Source organism: Silurus aristotelis (assembly GCF_946808225.1).
Source record: "Silurus aristotelis genome assembly, chromosome: 9".
Lineage (NCBI taxonomy): Eukaryota > Metazoa > Chordata > Actinopteri > Siluriformes > Siluridae > Silurus > Silurus aristotelis.
Genome location: NC_139582.1, coordinates 27964115 through 27979482, shown reverse-complemented (window position 1 = coordinate 27979482; position 15368 = coordinate 27964115). Strand labels below are relative to the sequence as shown.

General features: G+C 42.2%; 2 protein-coding genes across 2 annotated transcripts; one reads left to right on the top strand and one right to left on the bottom strand.

Annotated features, from left to right (window-relative positions):
• Positions 1-191: 191 nt before the first annotated feature.
• Positions 192-10444, bottom strand: dzank1 (double zinc ribbon and ankyrin repeat domains 1). The gene is made up of 21 exons (XM_083550766.1): positions 10272-10444; positions 9691-9841; positions 8481-8634; positions 7381-7516; positions 7237-7279; positions 6956-7071; positions 5883-5965; positions 4839-4956; positions 4481-4594; positions 3896-3988; positions 3492-3614; positions 3063-3227; positions 2791-2968; positions 2614-2717; positions 2404-2487; positions 2172-2280; positions 1453-1532; positions 1276-1359; positions 1048-1175; positions 656-730; positions 192-539 (listed from the first exon to the last, which is right to left on the bottom strand). The coding sequence occupies exons 1-21, from the start codon at positions 10317-10319 to the stop codon at positions 398-400; spliced, it is 2328 nt and encodes a 775-aa protein (XP_083406892.1). The 5' UTR covers positions 10320-10444; the 3' UTR covers positions 192-397.
• A 429-nt stretch (positions 10445-10873) lies between these two features.
• polr3f (polymerase (RNA) III (DNA directed) polypeptide F) lies at positions 10874-14621 on the top strand. The gene is made up of 9 exons (XM_083549774.1): positions 10874-11031; positions 11245-11362; positions 12200-12267; positions 12349-12416; positions 12510-12622; positions 12720-12863; positions 12982-13089; positions 13568-13759; positions 14158-14621. Exons 1-9 carry the CDS (start codon positions 10976-10978, stop codon positions 14233-14235), a joined length of 945 nt encoding a protein of 314 aa, XP_083405900.1. The 5' UTR covers positions 10874-10975; the 3' UTR covers positions 14236-14621.
• Positions 14622-15368: the final 747 nt, after the last annotated feature.

The window sequence follows — 15368 nt, the reverse complement described above, 5'->3', positions numbered from 1 at the left end:
TTACCATAAAAGTATTTTAGTTTTCTTACTTCTATGACCAACATCTTTCCTAACATGGGGCAAGGAAAGAGGGCGGGGCTTCCAGGAGTATCAGTTACCCACACAGCTGTCAGTCATTTTAACATTCATTCAGGGTTTTTATTTTATTTAAAAAAAAATTATTTTTATATAAAAACTGATATTTGATGCTGTCCAAACCATAATGAAACAGGGAAATTAAAAACGCAAATAAATTTGAATAATGGGTCTAAAACGTGTCTAAAACGTGTCGTGGATTTGGTGATCATTATACAGAAATTATATCGTCCCGGATCTTTTCTGTGCCGCAAATTGGGTCGTGTTCAGGTGCTTCCTGCTCCGTCTGAGGTCTGATATCAGAGACAGAACTCCTGTCTACCTAAGAGAAAGCGTCCAGTCCGGAGGAGCTCCGACTCCTGGGAGCCGTTAACAGCGAGACCATCGAGCTGCAGCCCGTAACCTCAGCCACGTTGTGCGGTGTCTGACCGTGGTTGTTTAGTCTCCTCAAACTGGCGTTGCATCTGAAAAGAAGTGACGATCCGGTAAGTGCACGCTAATATATCCAATACTATAAGAAGGAGATGATCTGCACAATAGAAACATTCCACTGCTTTAAACGCGAAGGCTAAATTCTCACCCGAGCAGGATCTCGGCACTCCTCAAGCCTTCGGTGCCCAAACCTGCAGCCTCGTGCAGGGCGCTGTTATTCAATCTGTACAGCCGGATTTATAATTCATACATTAGTCATTTCTAGCAGTACACAACTATAACAAGTCTGCATTGTAGCTGTCGCTCTCTCACACACAAGCCAACATTTCAGGGTGAAGTACAGCTTGTCTATGCCTTAGATTATACATAACAGTCACCCCTAGTATTAAAATTAACTGTTTACTGCTTCATAAATCTGTGGGTGTGGTCTAGAAATGCATGCAAGACTAGATTTTGCAAAATGGAACCAAAAAGTCGCTTAATTTAAAATAACCATGATCTCACTACACCACCATCATCAAACCAGGATCAGATACTCACGGCCCGGAAAGCTGGTCGACGTCCGCGCCTTTCTGCACCAGCGTAGGGATGACATCGTGGTGCCCGTTTAGGACGGCGATAACCAAAGGTGGGCGCTCGTCGCTGTCCAGGCACGACGGGTTAGCGCCCTGAAGATACACCATGTTCTTAATACATATACTTAATACTAATCGCGTCAAAGCAGTTTGTGGAAGCCGGTCAGCCTAATGGTATGATTAGCATTCTTGCCTCATCCAAGAGCTGCTCCACTACAGTGATCCGGCCCCGGCCCCCCGGCCCCACCTCCCTCAGTAGCAGGCTATCTTTGGACTCCTGTAGACAAAAAAAGAAAAAAACACATTGTAGAGTCTGTGATTTGTAATGCAAGTGGGTGAGGGAATATGTTTCAGAGAGAGAGATACTAACAAGCAGTTGCTCAGCTGTCAGGGGACTGAAGCTCTTTGTCTGGTTCCTAGCACTTGGTCCGGATGCTGTGGTCTCACCCACTGCTCGCACAAACACATTAGTTGACCGTTACTTTTCTGTGCAGGACACAATTTCCTACCATTTGGTCATTTTGTTGATCCTAATCAATAGATAGCAATAAAACAAACGCTAGCTAGCCCTAGCGAGCACGGTCAGTTCAATCGAGTGTATTTTATGTCATTAAATGAGGAGGTTGCATCAATTAATGCAGTCCAATAACATGCAAATATGCTATTTGGAAAAGATTTTTGGGACATCAGATTTTTTCAGCCATATGTGGTTCTTCCAAAACTATTACCACAAACTTAAAGGACGTCTTTGGATGCATTAGCACGAATTTTTCCCGTCGCTTGAACTTTTCCAGGCTCTGACCTCAACCCTGCCGACTTCACCCCAGGCCTCCCCACGTCACCTACATCGGTACCATGACGGTTCCTTGTGTCCGAATGACCAAATATCTCCAAAAGCACACATTTCCAAACTAGTGGGATATTCTTAGCAGAAGAGTGGAGGTACCTCTAAATGTGGAATGGGATGTTCAAAAAGCACATAATCTAATGGTAATCTACAAACTTGTTCATGTAAAGTACAACCAACTATTGTTGGATGTATTGCTAAGATACAAACAGTATGTTGAGTGGTATATTTAGTACGCTTACATGTACGCAGGCTGGTCTGGCTGCTAGTCAGCTTGGACCTCCCTTCAGTAACATCGCTGAGGTTGAGTTTCTCGTGCAACGATCCGTTCAGCTGCCCTGCTGGAGACGACTACACACACACACACACACACACACACACACACACACACACCATTTTAAAATCCACGATAACTTACTTCAGTCCCGGTCCACACAGGTCCCAAATAGGTAAAAAAACAAAAAAACAAGCTACCCTCGATCTGTCCGGAGGCGCCAAGACGAAGTTGACACGCAGGCTGACTTCGTAGCCGTCCTCTTCAATCACAGCAGAGATCATCTAAGGATGAGGAAGAAAAACGTTAAATATGCTAAAATAAGTGTGTATAAGCTGTTATATAAGCATTCATCCAAGACTTTGCTTTAATTTGTGGGCTCTATTTCTAGAGTTCTATTCAGGTCTCACCCTGCCCATCCGCGGTTCTCCAACCAGCGCTCGGAACTCGCTGTTGTTTTGCGTGTAGCTGCGCAGGTGGGAGCAGATGTGGTCCAGCTGCTTCCTCCAGTACCCTGTAAACACGACCTGATTTCAAGCACCTGTGAATGGTTTTTTATAAAATGCTTGCCATGTTAGATGTGTTACCTCGGCCAGGGCTGATAGCCGTGAGCAAAGGCTTCCTGTCGCTCATCTGGCCCTGTTTGCTAAGCTCCGCTCCTTTTTGCTGGCTCCGCTTCTGCAGTTCAGTGCTGGAGGGGTAGAAAAGGCCAGTGGTCTGGGTCTGCGCGTCCACGCTCATCGTCATGTTCGCCGCTTGAGCGTGCTGTGTAGTTGAACCGTAGAGACGGATTTGCCGAAATTATAATGCAAGTTATTGGATTCTTTGGCGATCAAACAAGGTGTGGTGTGTGGTATACCTGTTTAGGTTCCTGTGCACCTTCTGGTACACTCTGGGGTGCACTATGGGTGGACCCTCGAGGTGGACCTTCCATGAATACACCACAGCTTCCACAGAAGTTAGCATACGGGTGACTGCTAGCGCCACATTTAGAACAAGTCAGATACTTGGTTGTGTGGCCAGGCTGGGAATTCGTAAAACAGTCTTAATAAGAATACGTTGTACGCACAAAGTACATAGCTGTATATAGCTGCTCAAACATCCATGTAGAAGGAGGTGGTAGCTCAGTGGTTAAGGCATTGGAATTTGGATCAGAAGCTCACAGGTTCAAATCCCCCCCACCACCAAGCTGCCACTACTGGGCCCTTAACCCTCCTCCTGCTCAGTTAAGTCGCTTTAATAAGGGCGTCTGCCAAATCACTTATCACTATTGTGTTTACATTCTTACCTTGGCACCACACCAGTCGCAGAATCGAGCGTCTGTGTGGTTCAATCGGTTACATTTGGAGCAAGGAACCATCCTCTGTTCTGGGGAGGGTAAAGGAGGAGCGCGCTGTCCGCTCAATACAGGCTAGAGACACGGACACGGAGACACAGACTCAAAACTCTGATTGTTTAAAGCTATATACATATAATTATATACAGTACAAAGTGGTGTGATGGTACACGTATTTGTACCAAACTGTTTCGGTACAGGGCTTTTGGTTTGGTGCGCATGTGTAACGAATGCAATGCCTTTTTACGTGCGGAACATAGTTAACCACCAAACCGTGTATTTTGTTTACTGTGACACCCCTAATACACCTGGTAAACTCATTAAATAGCTAGAAATGCTGATGAGCAGATTCTTACACTGTCGGCTTGAGACAATCTGGTCTCACATGTCACACAGTAGGCGATTTGAGCAGGGTTTCCTGTGCCACATGATGGACAGATCAGCTTGCCCTATGAGAGAGGGAAGAGTTCAATGAATGAGGTGGCTAATGGAGAAAACGAATGTCAGCCTGGGACAGAGCATTTTACCCAATTCAGTATTTGACCTATGACAGAAAGATCACATTTTAATTGAAAACACCCTCGGGACACTTATTAGCTAGCTTGCAAAAAAAATAACAAATTACACACTGTTGCTTCATTCACCAAGGAACAAACTAACCAAGAACAGAATAATTAACACTAAATTATTTTTGCTAGCTTAAAAAAAACTTGTTAACATGCTAATCGCTAGCTCTCTGCCCAAAGTAAATTCTCCTTTACCTCAGATAAGCTAATTTGCTAACATGAACTGTCTATATTGACCCAAGTTCAGTTAATTTCTTTGCTAAAAACAGGATAGACTAGCAGTGACTCCTTTAACTAACATGTTAAACAAGCAGCAAGCCGAATTCTAGTTCTGTGTGTGTGTGTGTGTGTGTGTGTGTGTGTGTGTGTGTGCACCTGCAGCCTCAGGCTGGCCTGTGGTTGAAGCTGTGGGGAAATCGGAGTCTCACAAACCACACATGATGACGTGTTGGCCGGCACCATGCTTTTACACTGCATACACAGAATCATCTGGAATAATACACACGCGCGCACACACGCGCGCACACACACACACACACACACACACACACACACTATATAATATCTGCAACCACATGGACTTTCTTTTTACCCTTATCCTTAAATTAATCCTAGTATAATCCTAGTATACACACTAAGAGTATATATCTTTATATGTAAATCTTAAGAAAAAAAATTTAGTATGACTGGGAACTGCCCAAATGTACATTATGTGAAGCACGGTTCTGTGTACCTGTCCCCCCTCAGTTGGGGGCAGTCTCTGTCCCGGGATAGGAGGCAACGGAGCGCCACACTGCAGGCAGAATCGGGCGAAGGGGTCCGAGGGCCGGTGGCTCAAACACTTAAAGCACCTGCATTCCCAGAGAACCAGACCAACAAATAATACCAGAGTCTAGAGCAGGTTTATACCTGAATTCAATGCAAATTAAAACCCTATTCTCACATTCACTGTAAATCCTGGATAATGGGTTTGAGTGTAGTGAGGCGAATAATCAATTAAAGCCTGTTGTTAAAAGAATTTATAATAATAGTAATAATAATAATAATAATAATAATACGTTAATTTAATAATAAGAACTTAATAAAAAAACTTTATGAAAATGAATTAACACATTTTTTGGTAAATTTCTTTGTCTTTAAGAATTTGACCATTAACAGGCCAATCTTTAATTCTTCTACTAATACTTCTATTATTACTGCTACTACTACTACTGCTATTAGTAGCTACAGCTTCTACTACTGCTACTAAATTGAGGTCGACCGATTCATCAGTTTCGCCTATAAATCGTCACTGATAGTTGATTGCTGGAACCATCAGCTATCGGCAAATATCCATACCGATAGTTTTTCCGGCTTACAATATGCTGCCATTATGAAAGCAGCCACTAGGGGCGAATTACCGACATCACATGATTAGTATTCAATCATTATATAATGATAATTTTTTTTATTAATATATTCATATGTATTTTTATTTAACACATTTTCATGATTCAGTACAGTTTTTTGTAAATCATTTCAAGTTCACTACTACTTTAAATCGGTCTACCTCTTCTACTAATACTCCTAACTATCACTGCTTCTATTATCACTACTACACCGACCAATAATAACCTTATTTACAAAATTACTGGGTTTTTATTTGCAAAGTAGAATCATTTTTTGTTGTCGATGACGATTGACCAATCCGTCTTTTTTATTTTTTTTTACGTTTTATATATACATAAAACATGAACGTCTCCTTTACCTCGTCACTATTATCGTCCATCTAACTCACCTGAGGAAATCGGTTTCTCTCTGGAGCCGAGATATCTGTGTGCTGTTCAGGTTTTTGAGCAGGCCTTCACGGTCGCTTACACTCTGAAACGTCAAGGGGAAGAAATGGAGGAATATGGAGTTTCTATACGTTTCTATACTGTTTATATTAAGTACAGAACACTCCATGTCGTGTAGTTCTAGGGAACAGTATGGTCTGATGCATTCAAGATCCAAGACTAAAGTGGAGTTACTGGTAATGCTGTGAAGTTCATTACTTTCCGATGGCAAAAACCTGGAAGTGTTTCAATAACATTTGGTGCTTTTTATCCATTGGTAGTTTTAATAATGAAAAGGTTCTGGTTATCATTTCAGCCGTTCCCTCAACAGCTCAAATATATGCAGCTTGTTACTGAGAAACACACAAATCCCTTACAAATCCTGCACATGGTCCCATTGATGGACTGACACTGGAGACTCCTTCCAAAAAAAAACCCCCACAGATCTTTTGGCCCATGTGCACGAGGTGGTTTTAATAAGTTTCGAGACCAGTTCTCCTGGCGTTCCTGCCATTCGTGGAATGTGTCCTGGAAGTCTTCTTTTCGAAGTGTGTCGAAATGCGAGCTGAATCTCCGCAATTCTGTCAAAACAGCGAACTTTGAGCTTGAACTCCATCTTCGGGAAGAGGCCAAAAGAGTAGTGTGTGGGTGCAGAAGTGAGATCATGAGGATCGTCCTCTGACGATCGTCATGCAGAGGCTGCCGATTGGTTTCGACATCTCCGGGGGGGGTTTTGTTATCTCTCGTCGTCTTCCAGTGACGTTCCTACGCTCTTGAAGCGTGTGTGCCACTCGAAAGACATCCGAATCATGTCAAACATCTGTGGCAGATTTGCCCAGTTTTAGGCAGAATTTTGCACCAGGTAGCACCATTGGTCTTCGACTTTTGGATGTGCTCCTCATTTTCATGGTTAATTTGATCACCTTTTTAAACCGAAAAGGTCTTGTTTCTATGGCAGAGTGCTGCTTTTTGCGATTCGGCATCGAAACAGACGCAATAAATCAGGTTTGCGTGTTCGCCTTCCCGGTAATCTTACCGTTGAGGATTTTGTGGGTGGAGCTACAGTTGCGCTCTGTAAGCGCTGGGACAGGAAACGAGGGCTTTTCCGAGCTCGCCGGGGTTCTTTGTTGGAGACGTCTGCAGACATCCCTTCTTGTGAGAAAAGAAAATTTGAGTTAAGAAATGAAAATTGCAATATATTTTCAATTAAGTATTAAAATGACTGGAATTCTTCTGGAACTTTTTTATTAATCAGCACCTTCTGACCAACAATGAATTCATTCAACACCACTGTGATGTAATAAATAAAGGCTGTACCTAAACATTTCGTAGAAACATCTCCGGCGCTGTCCACCTGCTCCTGTGGACCATTCAGAAAACATCCACTGTTATATAAAATGAGATGTCTCGTAATAAAAGCTCTTTAATCGCTGAGCTATAGTAAGAAAATACATCACGGACGTGTTCGGCGTCGTTCGGCTCCAAACTCTTCATGGTACCCTCTTGATTTTCTTCTGAAGGCCCCCGTAGCTTGGAGGGGAGCACGCATTCGGTTACGACGAAGACCTTCGTTACAACGGCGCTCTGTCTTCCGTCGCTGCGCCGAAGGAGAAACGATTGAATAGTTTTACTCCTTAACAAAATATAAAAAATACCAACAACAAAACACCCCATCTAAGTTATTTACAGTACATTTAAAGGAGCCGTCCGCAATTTTTCAGGGTCGAAACAAAGTAACACTAAAATGCAGTGACACTTTCCTAACTGACCTTGTGTACGTGAACCTGCTCGTTCTCTTCAACAGCTTTGTTCTATCTACCCGAAGAGCTAATTTCAGGGCCAGAAATTTTTAAACCGAAGCTGAAATAAAATAACCCAGAGAACCCGGACCTCTACATCAGCGGTCCCCAACATATTCAGACAATATTTTCACGGACAGGCGTTTAAGGTGTGGCGGATAAATACAACAAACTAAAAAGATATGTCCGGCATAAAAACTGGTATTTTCTAAATATAATAATAAACTTGAATCCACTGCGTTGTTCATTTTGCTCGCTTGGGGGTCCCAATTTAGCATATTATGTGTATTATGTGTTAGCGGCCGGAGCAGCCCCTTTAAGAAGGTAGCGGATGGAGGTAAGACATGTGACCGTGGCATCATGACATGCATCAAGAGTGAGTCATAGACAGATGTGGAGGGGAAAATCCGGTAATTTTCCAAAATAAAACCGTTCAGAATTAGATAATAAATAAAACGGAAATAATGTAAGTTATGTATTCTTTCTGTGTGGCCCGGTACCAATTGACCCACGGACTGGTGCCGGTCCGCCAGCCCGGGGGTTGGGGACCACTGCTCTACATGACAAGTAATGTGATTGGCTGATCTTTTTTTTTGTTTAGACTTCGGAGATTATATACAATGTTCATGCATTTTTTTTTAAAGATAAGAAGTCACATGAAACCAATTATTTACAGCTTGTGGGTGCACCTGGGGACTGGGGAAAAGATTGTTCCAATTCATTGCCTAGTCACTTTCACATTCATTTCCCTAATCACTGCACCTGGTCACAGCCACGGCCCTGACGTGTACTTTGCCGCAGGGTAAGTGAATGGGCTCGGTGTATCTCATCGTGCTGTTGTCTCCAAACCCGGGTCTCCGCAACAATTCCGGTTTAGTGCCATCCAGTGTGTAGAAAATACTCACACCGGGTGTGTCTGAAACGTAAAAAGATTCCAAATGATATTACGGACACTACTTGAGTTCAAGTGGAAGCTCGGTGGTTAAGAAGTAGGTTGTGAGTACAAATCCCAGGACCACCAAGCTGCCACAATGGGCCCTTAAGTAAGGCCCTTAATCCCCAATGGCTCAGGATAGCTGTGTCTGCCCAATGCTATAAATGTAAAACCTTTACACACTGCAACTGTAACAATAGTACTTGTTTTTTTTAAGGCATATTGGCTCTGGATTGTGTACACAAAGTGTGTACAGAGTTAGCTAACCAGATAACAAGATTATTAGCCTGGAAACCTGGTAAGATTTTGCTACATACGCTGAGGTAAAAGTGCAACAATTCTGTGGTAAAAGTTGAAGCTAGAGCTTTAAACCTTTCGATGAAGTTAAGAAAAATTTATAAACTCCACAATTTATTGAGAAATGTAGCAAAAAAACACACTCTGGGGTTATATTAGGGCTTCCTTCAACAAGGAACACGTTGGAGAACTATAGCTAAGCAAGAACAGGATTATTTAAAACGATCGTGTCTTAAATGATATATACAAGCATATGCTAATAGCTGGATCAATGATCAATGTTTCAAGGTTACACTCATTTGCGAATTATGACCTGCTTAGCCTGCTATTTTTGCCAACACGTGGTGGGGTTGACCGACTGGGCGGCAAGTCAAAGGCTGGTGACTGGTGAACACCAGAGGATTTTAGAGGATCTTTGACTTTTCGGATGAAGCCGTTACAGATTGAATGATGTTCTCAGAGAAGCAAAAAACAAAATTTGACATTAACCTCATAACATCAGCTCAAACGGAAAATTCAAATGATTTACATTCACGTTTGAGTTCATTCGGTTTGGATTTCTCCACTTTTCCGCAGGTGGTTTTATTGATTTTTCCGCCCAAGTACAATTTCTCCCCGTGTCCATCCTATTACAACCCAATCAATGGATTTAACTCATGTGAGATGAGAACGTGAGGTCAAAATACCAACGATAAAAGCAAAATCTGAATATTGGAGTAGAACCGGTTAGCCTGAACCCACCTGACTTGATCTCAACTGGTGTATTGTTGTCAATTTCATGCTTGGCTTTTCCAGGTGTTGGAATCCGAATGGGAATAATGAATGGAGCCACAATGGAGCCCGCGGCCATTCTGAAGCTTTTTGAGGGGAAAAAAAAAATCACAGCCTTTACCTAGGATTCGAATGTGATGGCAGGTTAGGAATATGAACTCTATAATAATCTACTGATCATACTTATTATTCTGGTTCCTCAAGTTCTTCTCAGGATCTACAGGAGTAGTTGTTCAAACAATAACACAGGATGATTATAGGGGGATTATGACAGCTTGGGTTCTGTCTCTGGTGTTTAACAGATAGATCCTGGACCCACTGATCACTTTGGTTAAGACAATGCAGTTCCAGGAGATGAACAAATGGACTGGTTGAGCCTTAATCTTGGAACATGAACCCACATGGCTCCATAAAAGGTCCTATTAAAGCGTTTGTCTTGGCTTTATATTTCTAATAAATAATTTCAGACCATGTGCAATGGGTTTATCTAGGATCTCTGGTGGAATTGATCTGATCTGAACCATACATTAAATAAAAAATTACGGCCATACCTTAGAGATGAGGAGGTTTTTCTTGGTATCCAAAGACGCCGCACTCATCAACTCAGCGGCTCAACAACACGCGCTCCTATTGGGCGAACGCGTAGCCCATAACAACCGCAACTCGCCGTCTTATTGGCTGATTTTGTTTATACATTAAAGCAAATATTTCGATATTCAAATATTTATCGTTACTTTCATTAACCGTGAAATATCTAAAAAAAAAAAAAAAAAAAAAAGTCTTGCTGCGTGTTTCACTGGTTGATCAGAATATTATAATATAAATATTCATTTATTTATTTATGTATTCAAAAAAATATGCATTTTATTTAATAACATGTTTTTATATATTTTATTATGTGCGAAAAATACAATTAATCTCTTTCAAAACGAAGTTTTTTCCTCAAGAAAATTATACAGGCAATATCTCCGACACCTATCTCCCCCCCCCCCCATTACACCAACCCGGAAAAGGACCCACAGCAACACGCTTACACATGCACTCTTCCTCCTCACTCAAATCCCGCCTTCTTTGTTCTGATTGGATGAAATGTCCAGCCTGTAACGGATGTCTGCATTATGATTGGCTTGTTTTTTCAAGCCTAAGGAAAAAAAAAAAAAAAAAAAACACGTCTCATGTTGTGTATTTCTGGTGTATGGTGCAGTTGGAATGGTGCAGTTCATTGCCTCATTATAACTAGTAGGAGATCATAAGAATGACAGATGTGAAGGTGAAAAAGGAGGCCACAGATGTGGCTGAGATCGAAAACAGGTAATTTGGGTGGGTTATGAGTGGTCTAACTCGATTTCCTTAAGTAGTAAGTAAGTCTCTTGGTACTATGATTATCCTGTATTTGGGGTTTTGTTGGTGGATCTAATGATGTCCACCTGGTTTCTATACAAATGCATTGACATGTGCAGTGGGTACAAAGGTAGAAGGTATGGTCATATGATACTTGTGTTTGTGTGTGTGTGTGCTTTGAAGAATTAGGGAGCTGTGTCAGCAGTTTCCCCAAGGCATCACTGATCAGGTCATCCAGAACGACATGCCGCACATCGAGGCTCAGCAGAGGGCCATGGCAATCAACCGGCTGCTGTCGGTGGTAATCGTCTGACAATCGCCGAACACTTCGGAATCAGAATTGGCTTTTATCGGCCAAGTTCGCCTGAGGTTTTCAAGAAACCAACAGTTCGGAGTTCAAAGACCCTGCACAGCACTGAAATAAGACAGACTCATACAACATGTTTACAACTAGACACAACTAAATGACATTATTCAGTATAGTAGTCATTACACATTGACCTGAGACAGAACGTCTGGTACAAATATGGAGTATGATATGAGCTGGGTATTATATTTTAAGACGACGACTAATACAACCACAATAACATAACTAGACACGACTAAATGACCAAGTGTAGAAGACATTACACATGGGCCCGTAACAGAAATTGGCATAATAGCACAGTTAGTTAGGGTGAGAGAAGGGAAAAAAATAATCTTGCACAAATTAGAGGAGCTCGAGGAAGTGTAGTAGTAAAATGTCCAGTTTAGATCAGGGATTAATGGGAAAAATGCCCCTACTGGACCCTTAAGCAAGGCCCTTAATGCTCACTGGTCCTTCTTTCGGCTTCTCTCATTAGGGGTCGCCACAACGGATCATCCGTCTCCATATTCCCCCCCTGTCCTCTACATCTCACTCTTTCAAACCAACTACCTGCATGTCTTCCTTCACCACATCCATAAACCTCTCCCTAGGCCTTCCTCTTTTCCTCCTTCCTGGGGGCTCCATCCTCAGCATTCTCCTACCGATATACCCCATGTCCCTCCTCTGCACATGTCCAAACAATGTGCTCACTGGTCCAGGTGCACTGTATCATGGCTGACCCTCATCAGACACATCAGACAAATAAAACCCCTTTTCTGTCTTTTATATCAGGGCCAGTTGGATCTTCTCAGAAACAGCAACGGCTTGTTGTACCGGATGAAGGACACCCAGTCAGCGAGGTAAGTCTATGTTGTCACAAATTAGTACATTTAATCGAGGAAATAATGACCCAAACTATTACTATCTGTGTCTGTTTTAAGTAAAATGAAGGGTTCTGACAACCAGGAGAAGCTTGTCTACCAGATCATCGAGGATGCTGGGAATAAAGGTGAGTACCATGTGATACAACCGACTTTTGTTCCTATAATAAAGAGCGGGAGGAAAGAGCTTTTGAGATGGTATTGTGCTCTCGTCTTGACAGGAATATGGAGTCGGGACATCCGATATAAAAGCAACCTTCCTTTGACGGAGATCAACAAAATCCTGAAGAACCTCGAGAGCAAAAAACTCATCAAGGCCGTGAAGTCTGTCGCAGTGAGTTCGATCGATTCGAAGCGCATCCAACCTACAAAACCTCTGCGTTCGTATACTTTGGATGAAAAATCCATCGTTTTCATAATGTCTTGTCCAGGCCTCGAAGAAGAAGGTGTACATGCTGTACAACCTGCAGCCGGACCGCTCGGTTACAGGAGGCGCGTGGTACAGCGATCAAGATTTCGAGTCCGAGTTTGTAGAGGTTCTCAACCAGCAGTGCTTCAAGTTCCTGCAGAGTAAGGTCAGGAACATGCGTCTGGAACACCTACATATGGTCTTGGTAGCTTGTTTTGCTTGATCCCATGGCAGTTATGTTGAAAGGAGTTGTGTGTGTGTGTGTGTGTGTGTGTACACTCCAGGCCGAAGCAGCGAGGGACAGCAAGCAGAGCCCCATGGTGCAGAGAAACAGCTCTTTCGCCACGTCGTACGAAGTCTGGAAGTATATCTGCGAGCTGGGAATTAGCAAGGCATGGCATACTTTTGTATAAATCGTGTTCTTCTTTCGGCTTTCCCATTAGGGGTCGCCACAGTGGATCATCCGCAAACATCATCGTCCACGGAGACTCCTATCTGACCTCGTCCATCAACCTGTCCATCACCACTGCAAACAGGAAAGGGCTCAGAGCCGATCCTTGATGCAGGCCAACCTCCACCTTGAACCAGTCTTTCGTTCCTACTTCACACTTCACTGCTGTCACACTGCCCTCATACACGTCCTGCACCACCCTCACATACTTCTCTGACACACCTGACTTCCTCATTCAATACCACAACTCCTTTCTCCCTTATTTTTGAAGAATGGTACCAGCACACTCCTTCTCAGGCATCCTCTCACCTTCTAAAATCTTGTTGAACAACCTGGTTAAAAACTCCACTGCATCTTTTTTATATTAAAAGTGTTACTAAGCTAATTTTTCGTACACTGTTTCGTCGTTTGCTTCGTAGGTGGATCTGTCTATGGAGGACATCGAGACCATCCTTAACACGCTGATCTACGACGGAAAGGTGGAAATGACCATCATCGCGGCCAAAGAGGGGACAGTAGGCTGTGTGGACGGGCAGATGAAGCTTTACCGGGGGGTGAACCCCATTATCCAGCCAACAGGCCTGGTCAAGACGCCTTGTGGACTTTGTCCGGTAAATCCCACGGTTAAGCAAAAGGCCAGAACGTACCCCAGAACCAGCGAATGTGTGTCATTTCTCAAAATTTGGTTGCACAGGTCACAGTGGCCTGAAGAAGACACCAAATGTCAGTAATTACCCCAGTATAGTGATTTACTGTACACCAGATAGCAAATATTTGATTCAATAGTTGTGACTAGGCAAAGACGCCAATTGGAACAATTCACCGAATTGGAACAGACGCCGGACTACGAGTGGGCGGGGCTTACTCTTTTGTAATTGGCCTCATACCCAAATGAGTCCTACATAGTTTTAAAACATCCTGGCCACACTAATAACATCCTAAAAACTCTCAAATCGTCTATCGATGTATTCTAACTTTTGTTTTTTCTTCCGTTCTGACGTTTTTACAGGTGTTCGACGACTGCCACGAAGGCGGGGAAATCTCACCATCCACTTGCGTGTACATGGGAGAGTGGCTAGAATTTTGACGTTTGTTCTGTACGTTTATTATTTTTTTTTCTTTTCTCTGTGGAGAAAGTGGCGTATAGTTTTTCTGCAGTTTGATGCAACCGATGTTTTATTTATATTGAACCGTAATGGGTTCCATACCGTATATTTGAAATGAATAGAAGAAAGAAAAGAAGAAAAAGCAACAGCAGCTGTATTTTTGGAACGATTATTGACTCGGATATTAATCATTTTCCTCTTTCTCCTTATAAAAACATTTCCAACATTTTTTTTTAGATCTGTGATTATTCAGTAATATTTAAATCCTTGTTAAAGGTTTTTTTTGTTGTTTTTTTTAAGAATTGAACACTGTAAACTAAAAAATGTGTGGATTTCTGGTAAATAAATTGCACGATTTAAAACAAAACCTGAGTCATAAATTGTTCTTGATGATCCATGATTGTAAAAAAAATCTATCATGTGACTTATGCATTACGATAAATATTTATCATCATCCTCCTCATCATCATTTCCCAGATGATGTTACTGGTAGCAACAGTTTGAGGTCTACAGAGACTTCAATGCTCCACCTGGTTCATCCCTAGATGTTTCCAAACCCTTAACGTCACCGTTTACATTTTTTCTCAGTTGCTTTGCAGCGTTTTTTTCAGCTCGGAAATGAAATTCTCCAAACTGTTCAACCTCCACATCATAAACGTTTTTCTCATTGCTTTTAACAAATTGCGGGTTAATTTCATTGACTGTACAATTGCATGATGTTTTCCTCAATAAGTGCAATTTCTCCAAAAACAATGAACACAAACCGCACAACACGATGGATTTCTTTCCAAACCCTACACTTTTCTCCAAAAGCAGTTCATTTCTTGAATGTATTTGTGTCAATGAACTTACAAATGCCATCAGAAGTTCTTTCGTCATTGTTCGCAAACGAGATCGTGGAAACGTGTAGGCGTGTCGTCCGAATGACGGCGCATAGTTTTGGTATTTCTTGAATTTCTTCAGCGTGGCGTCTTTAAATTTCAACAACGCAAATGTACACATTACTTGATGTGGGATGTTGATTGTAAGAGACCGGACAGGATTGAGTCTTTAACTCTACTGTACTAATGTTTGTTTATTAGTCCATTCAATAGAAATTCAGTCTCTCTAAACA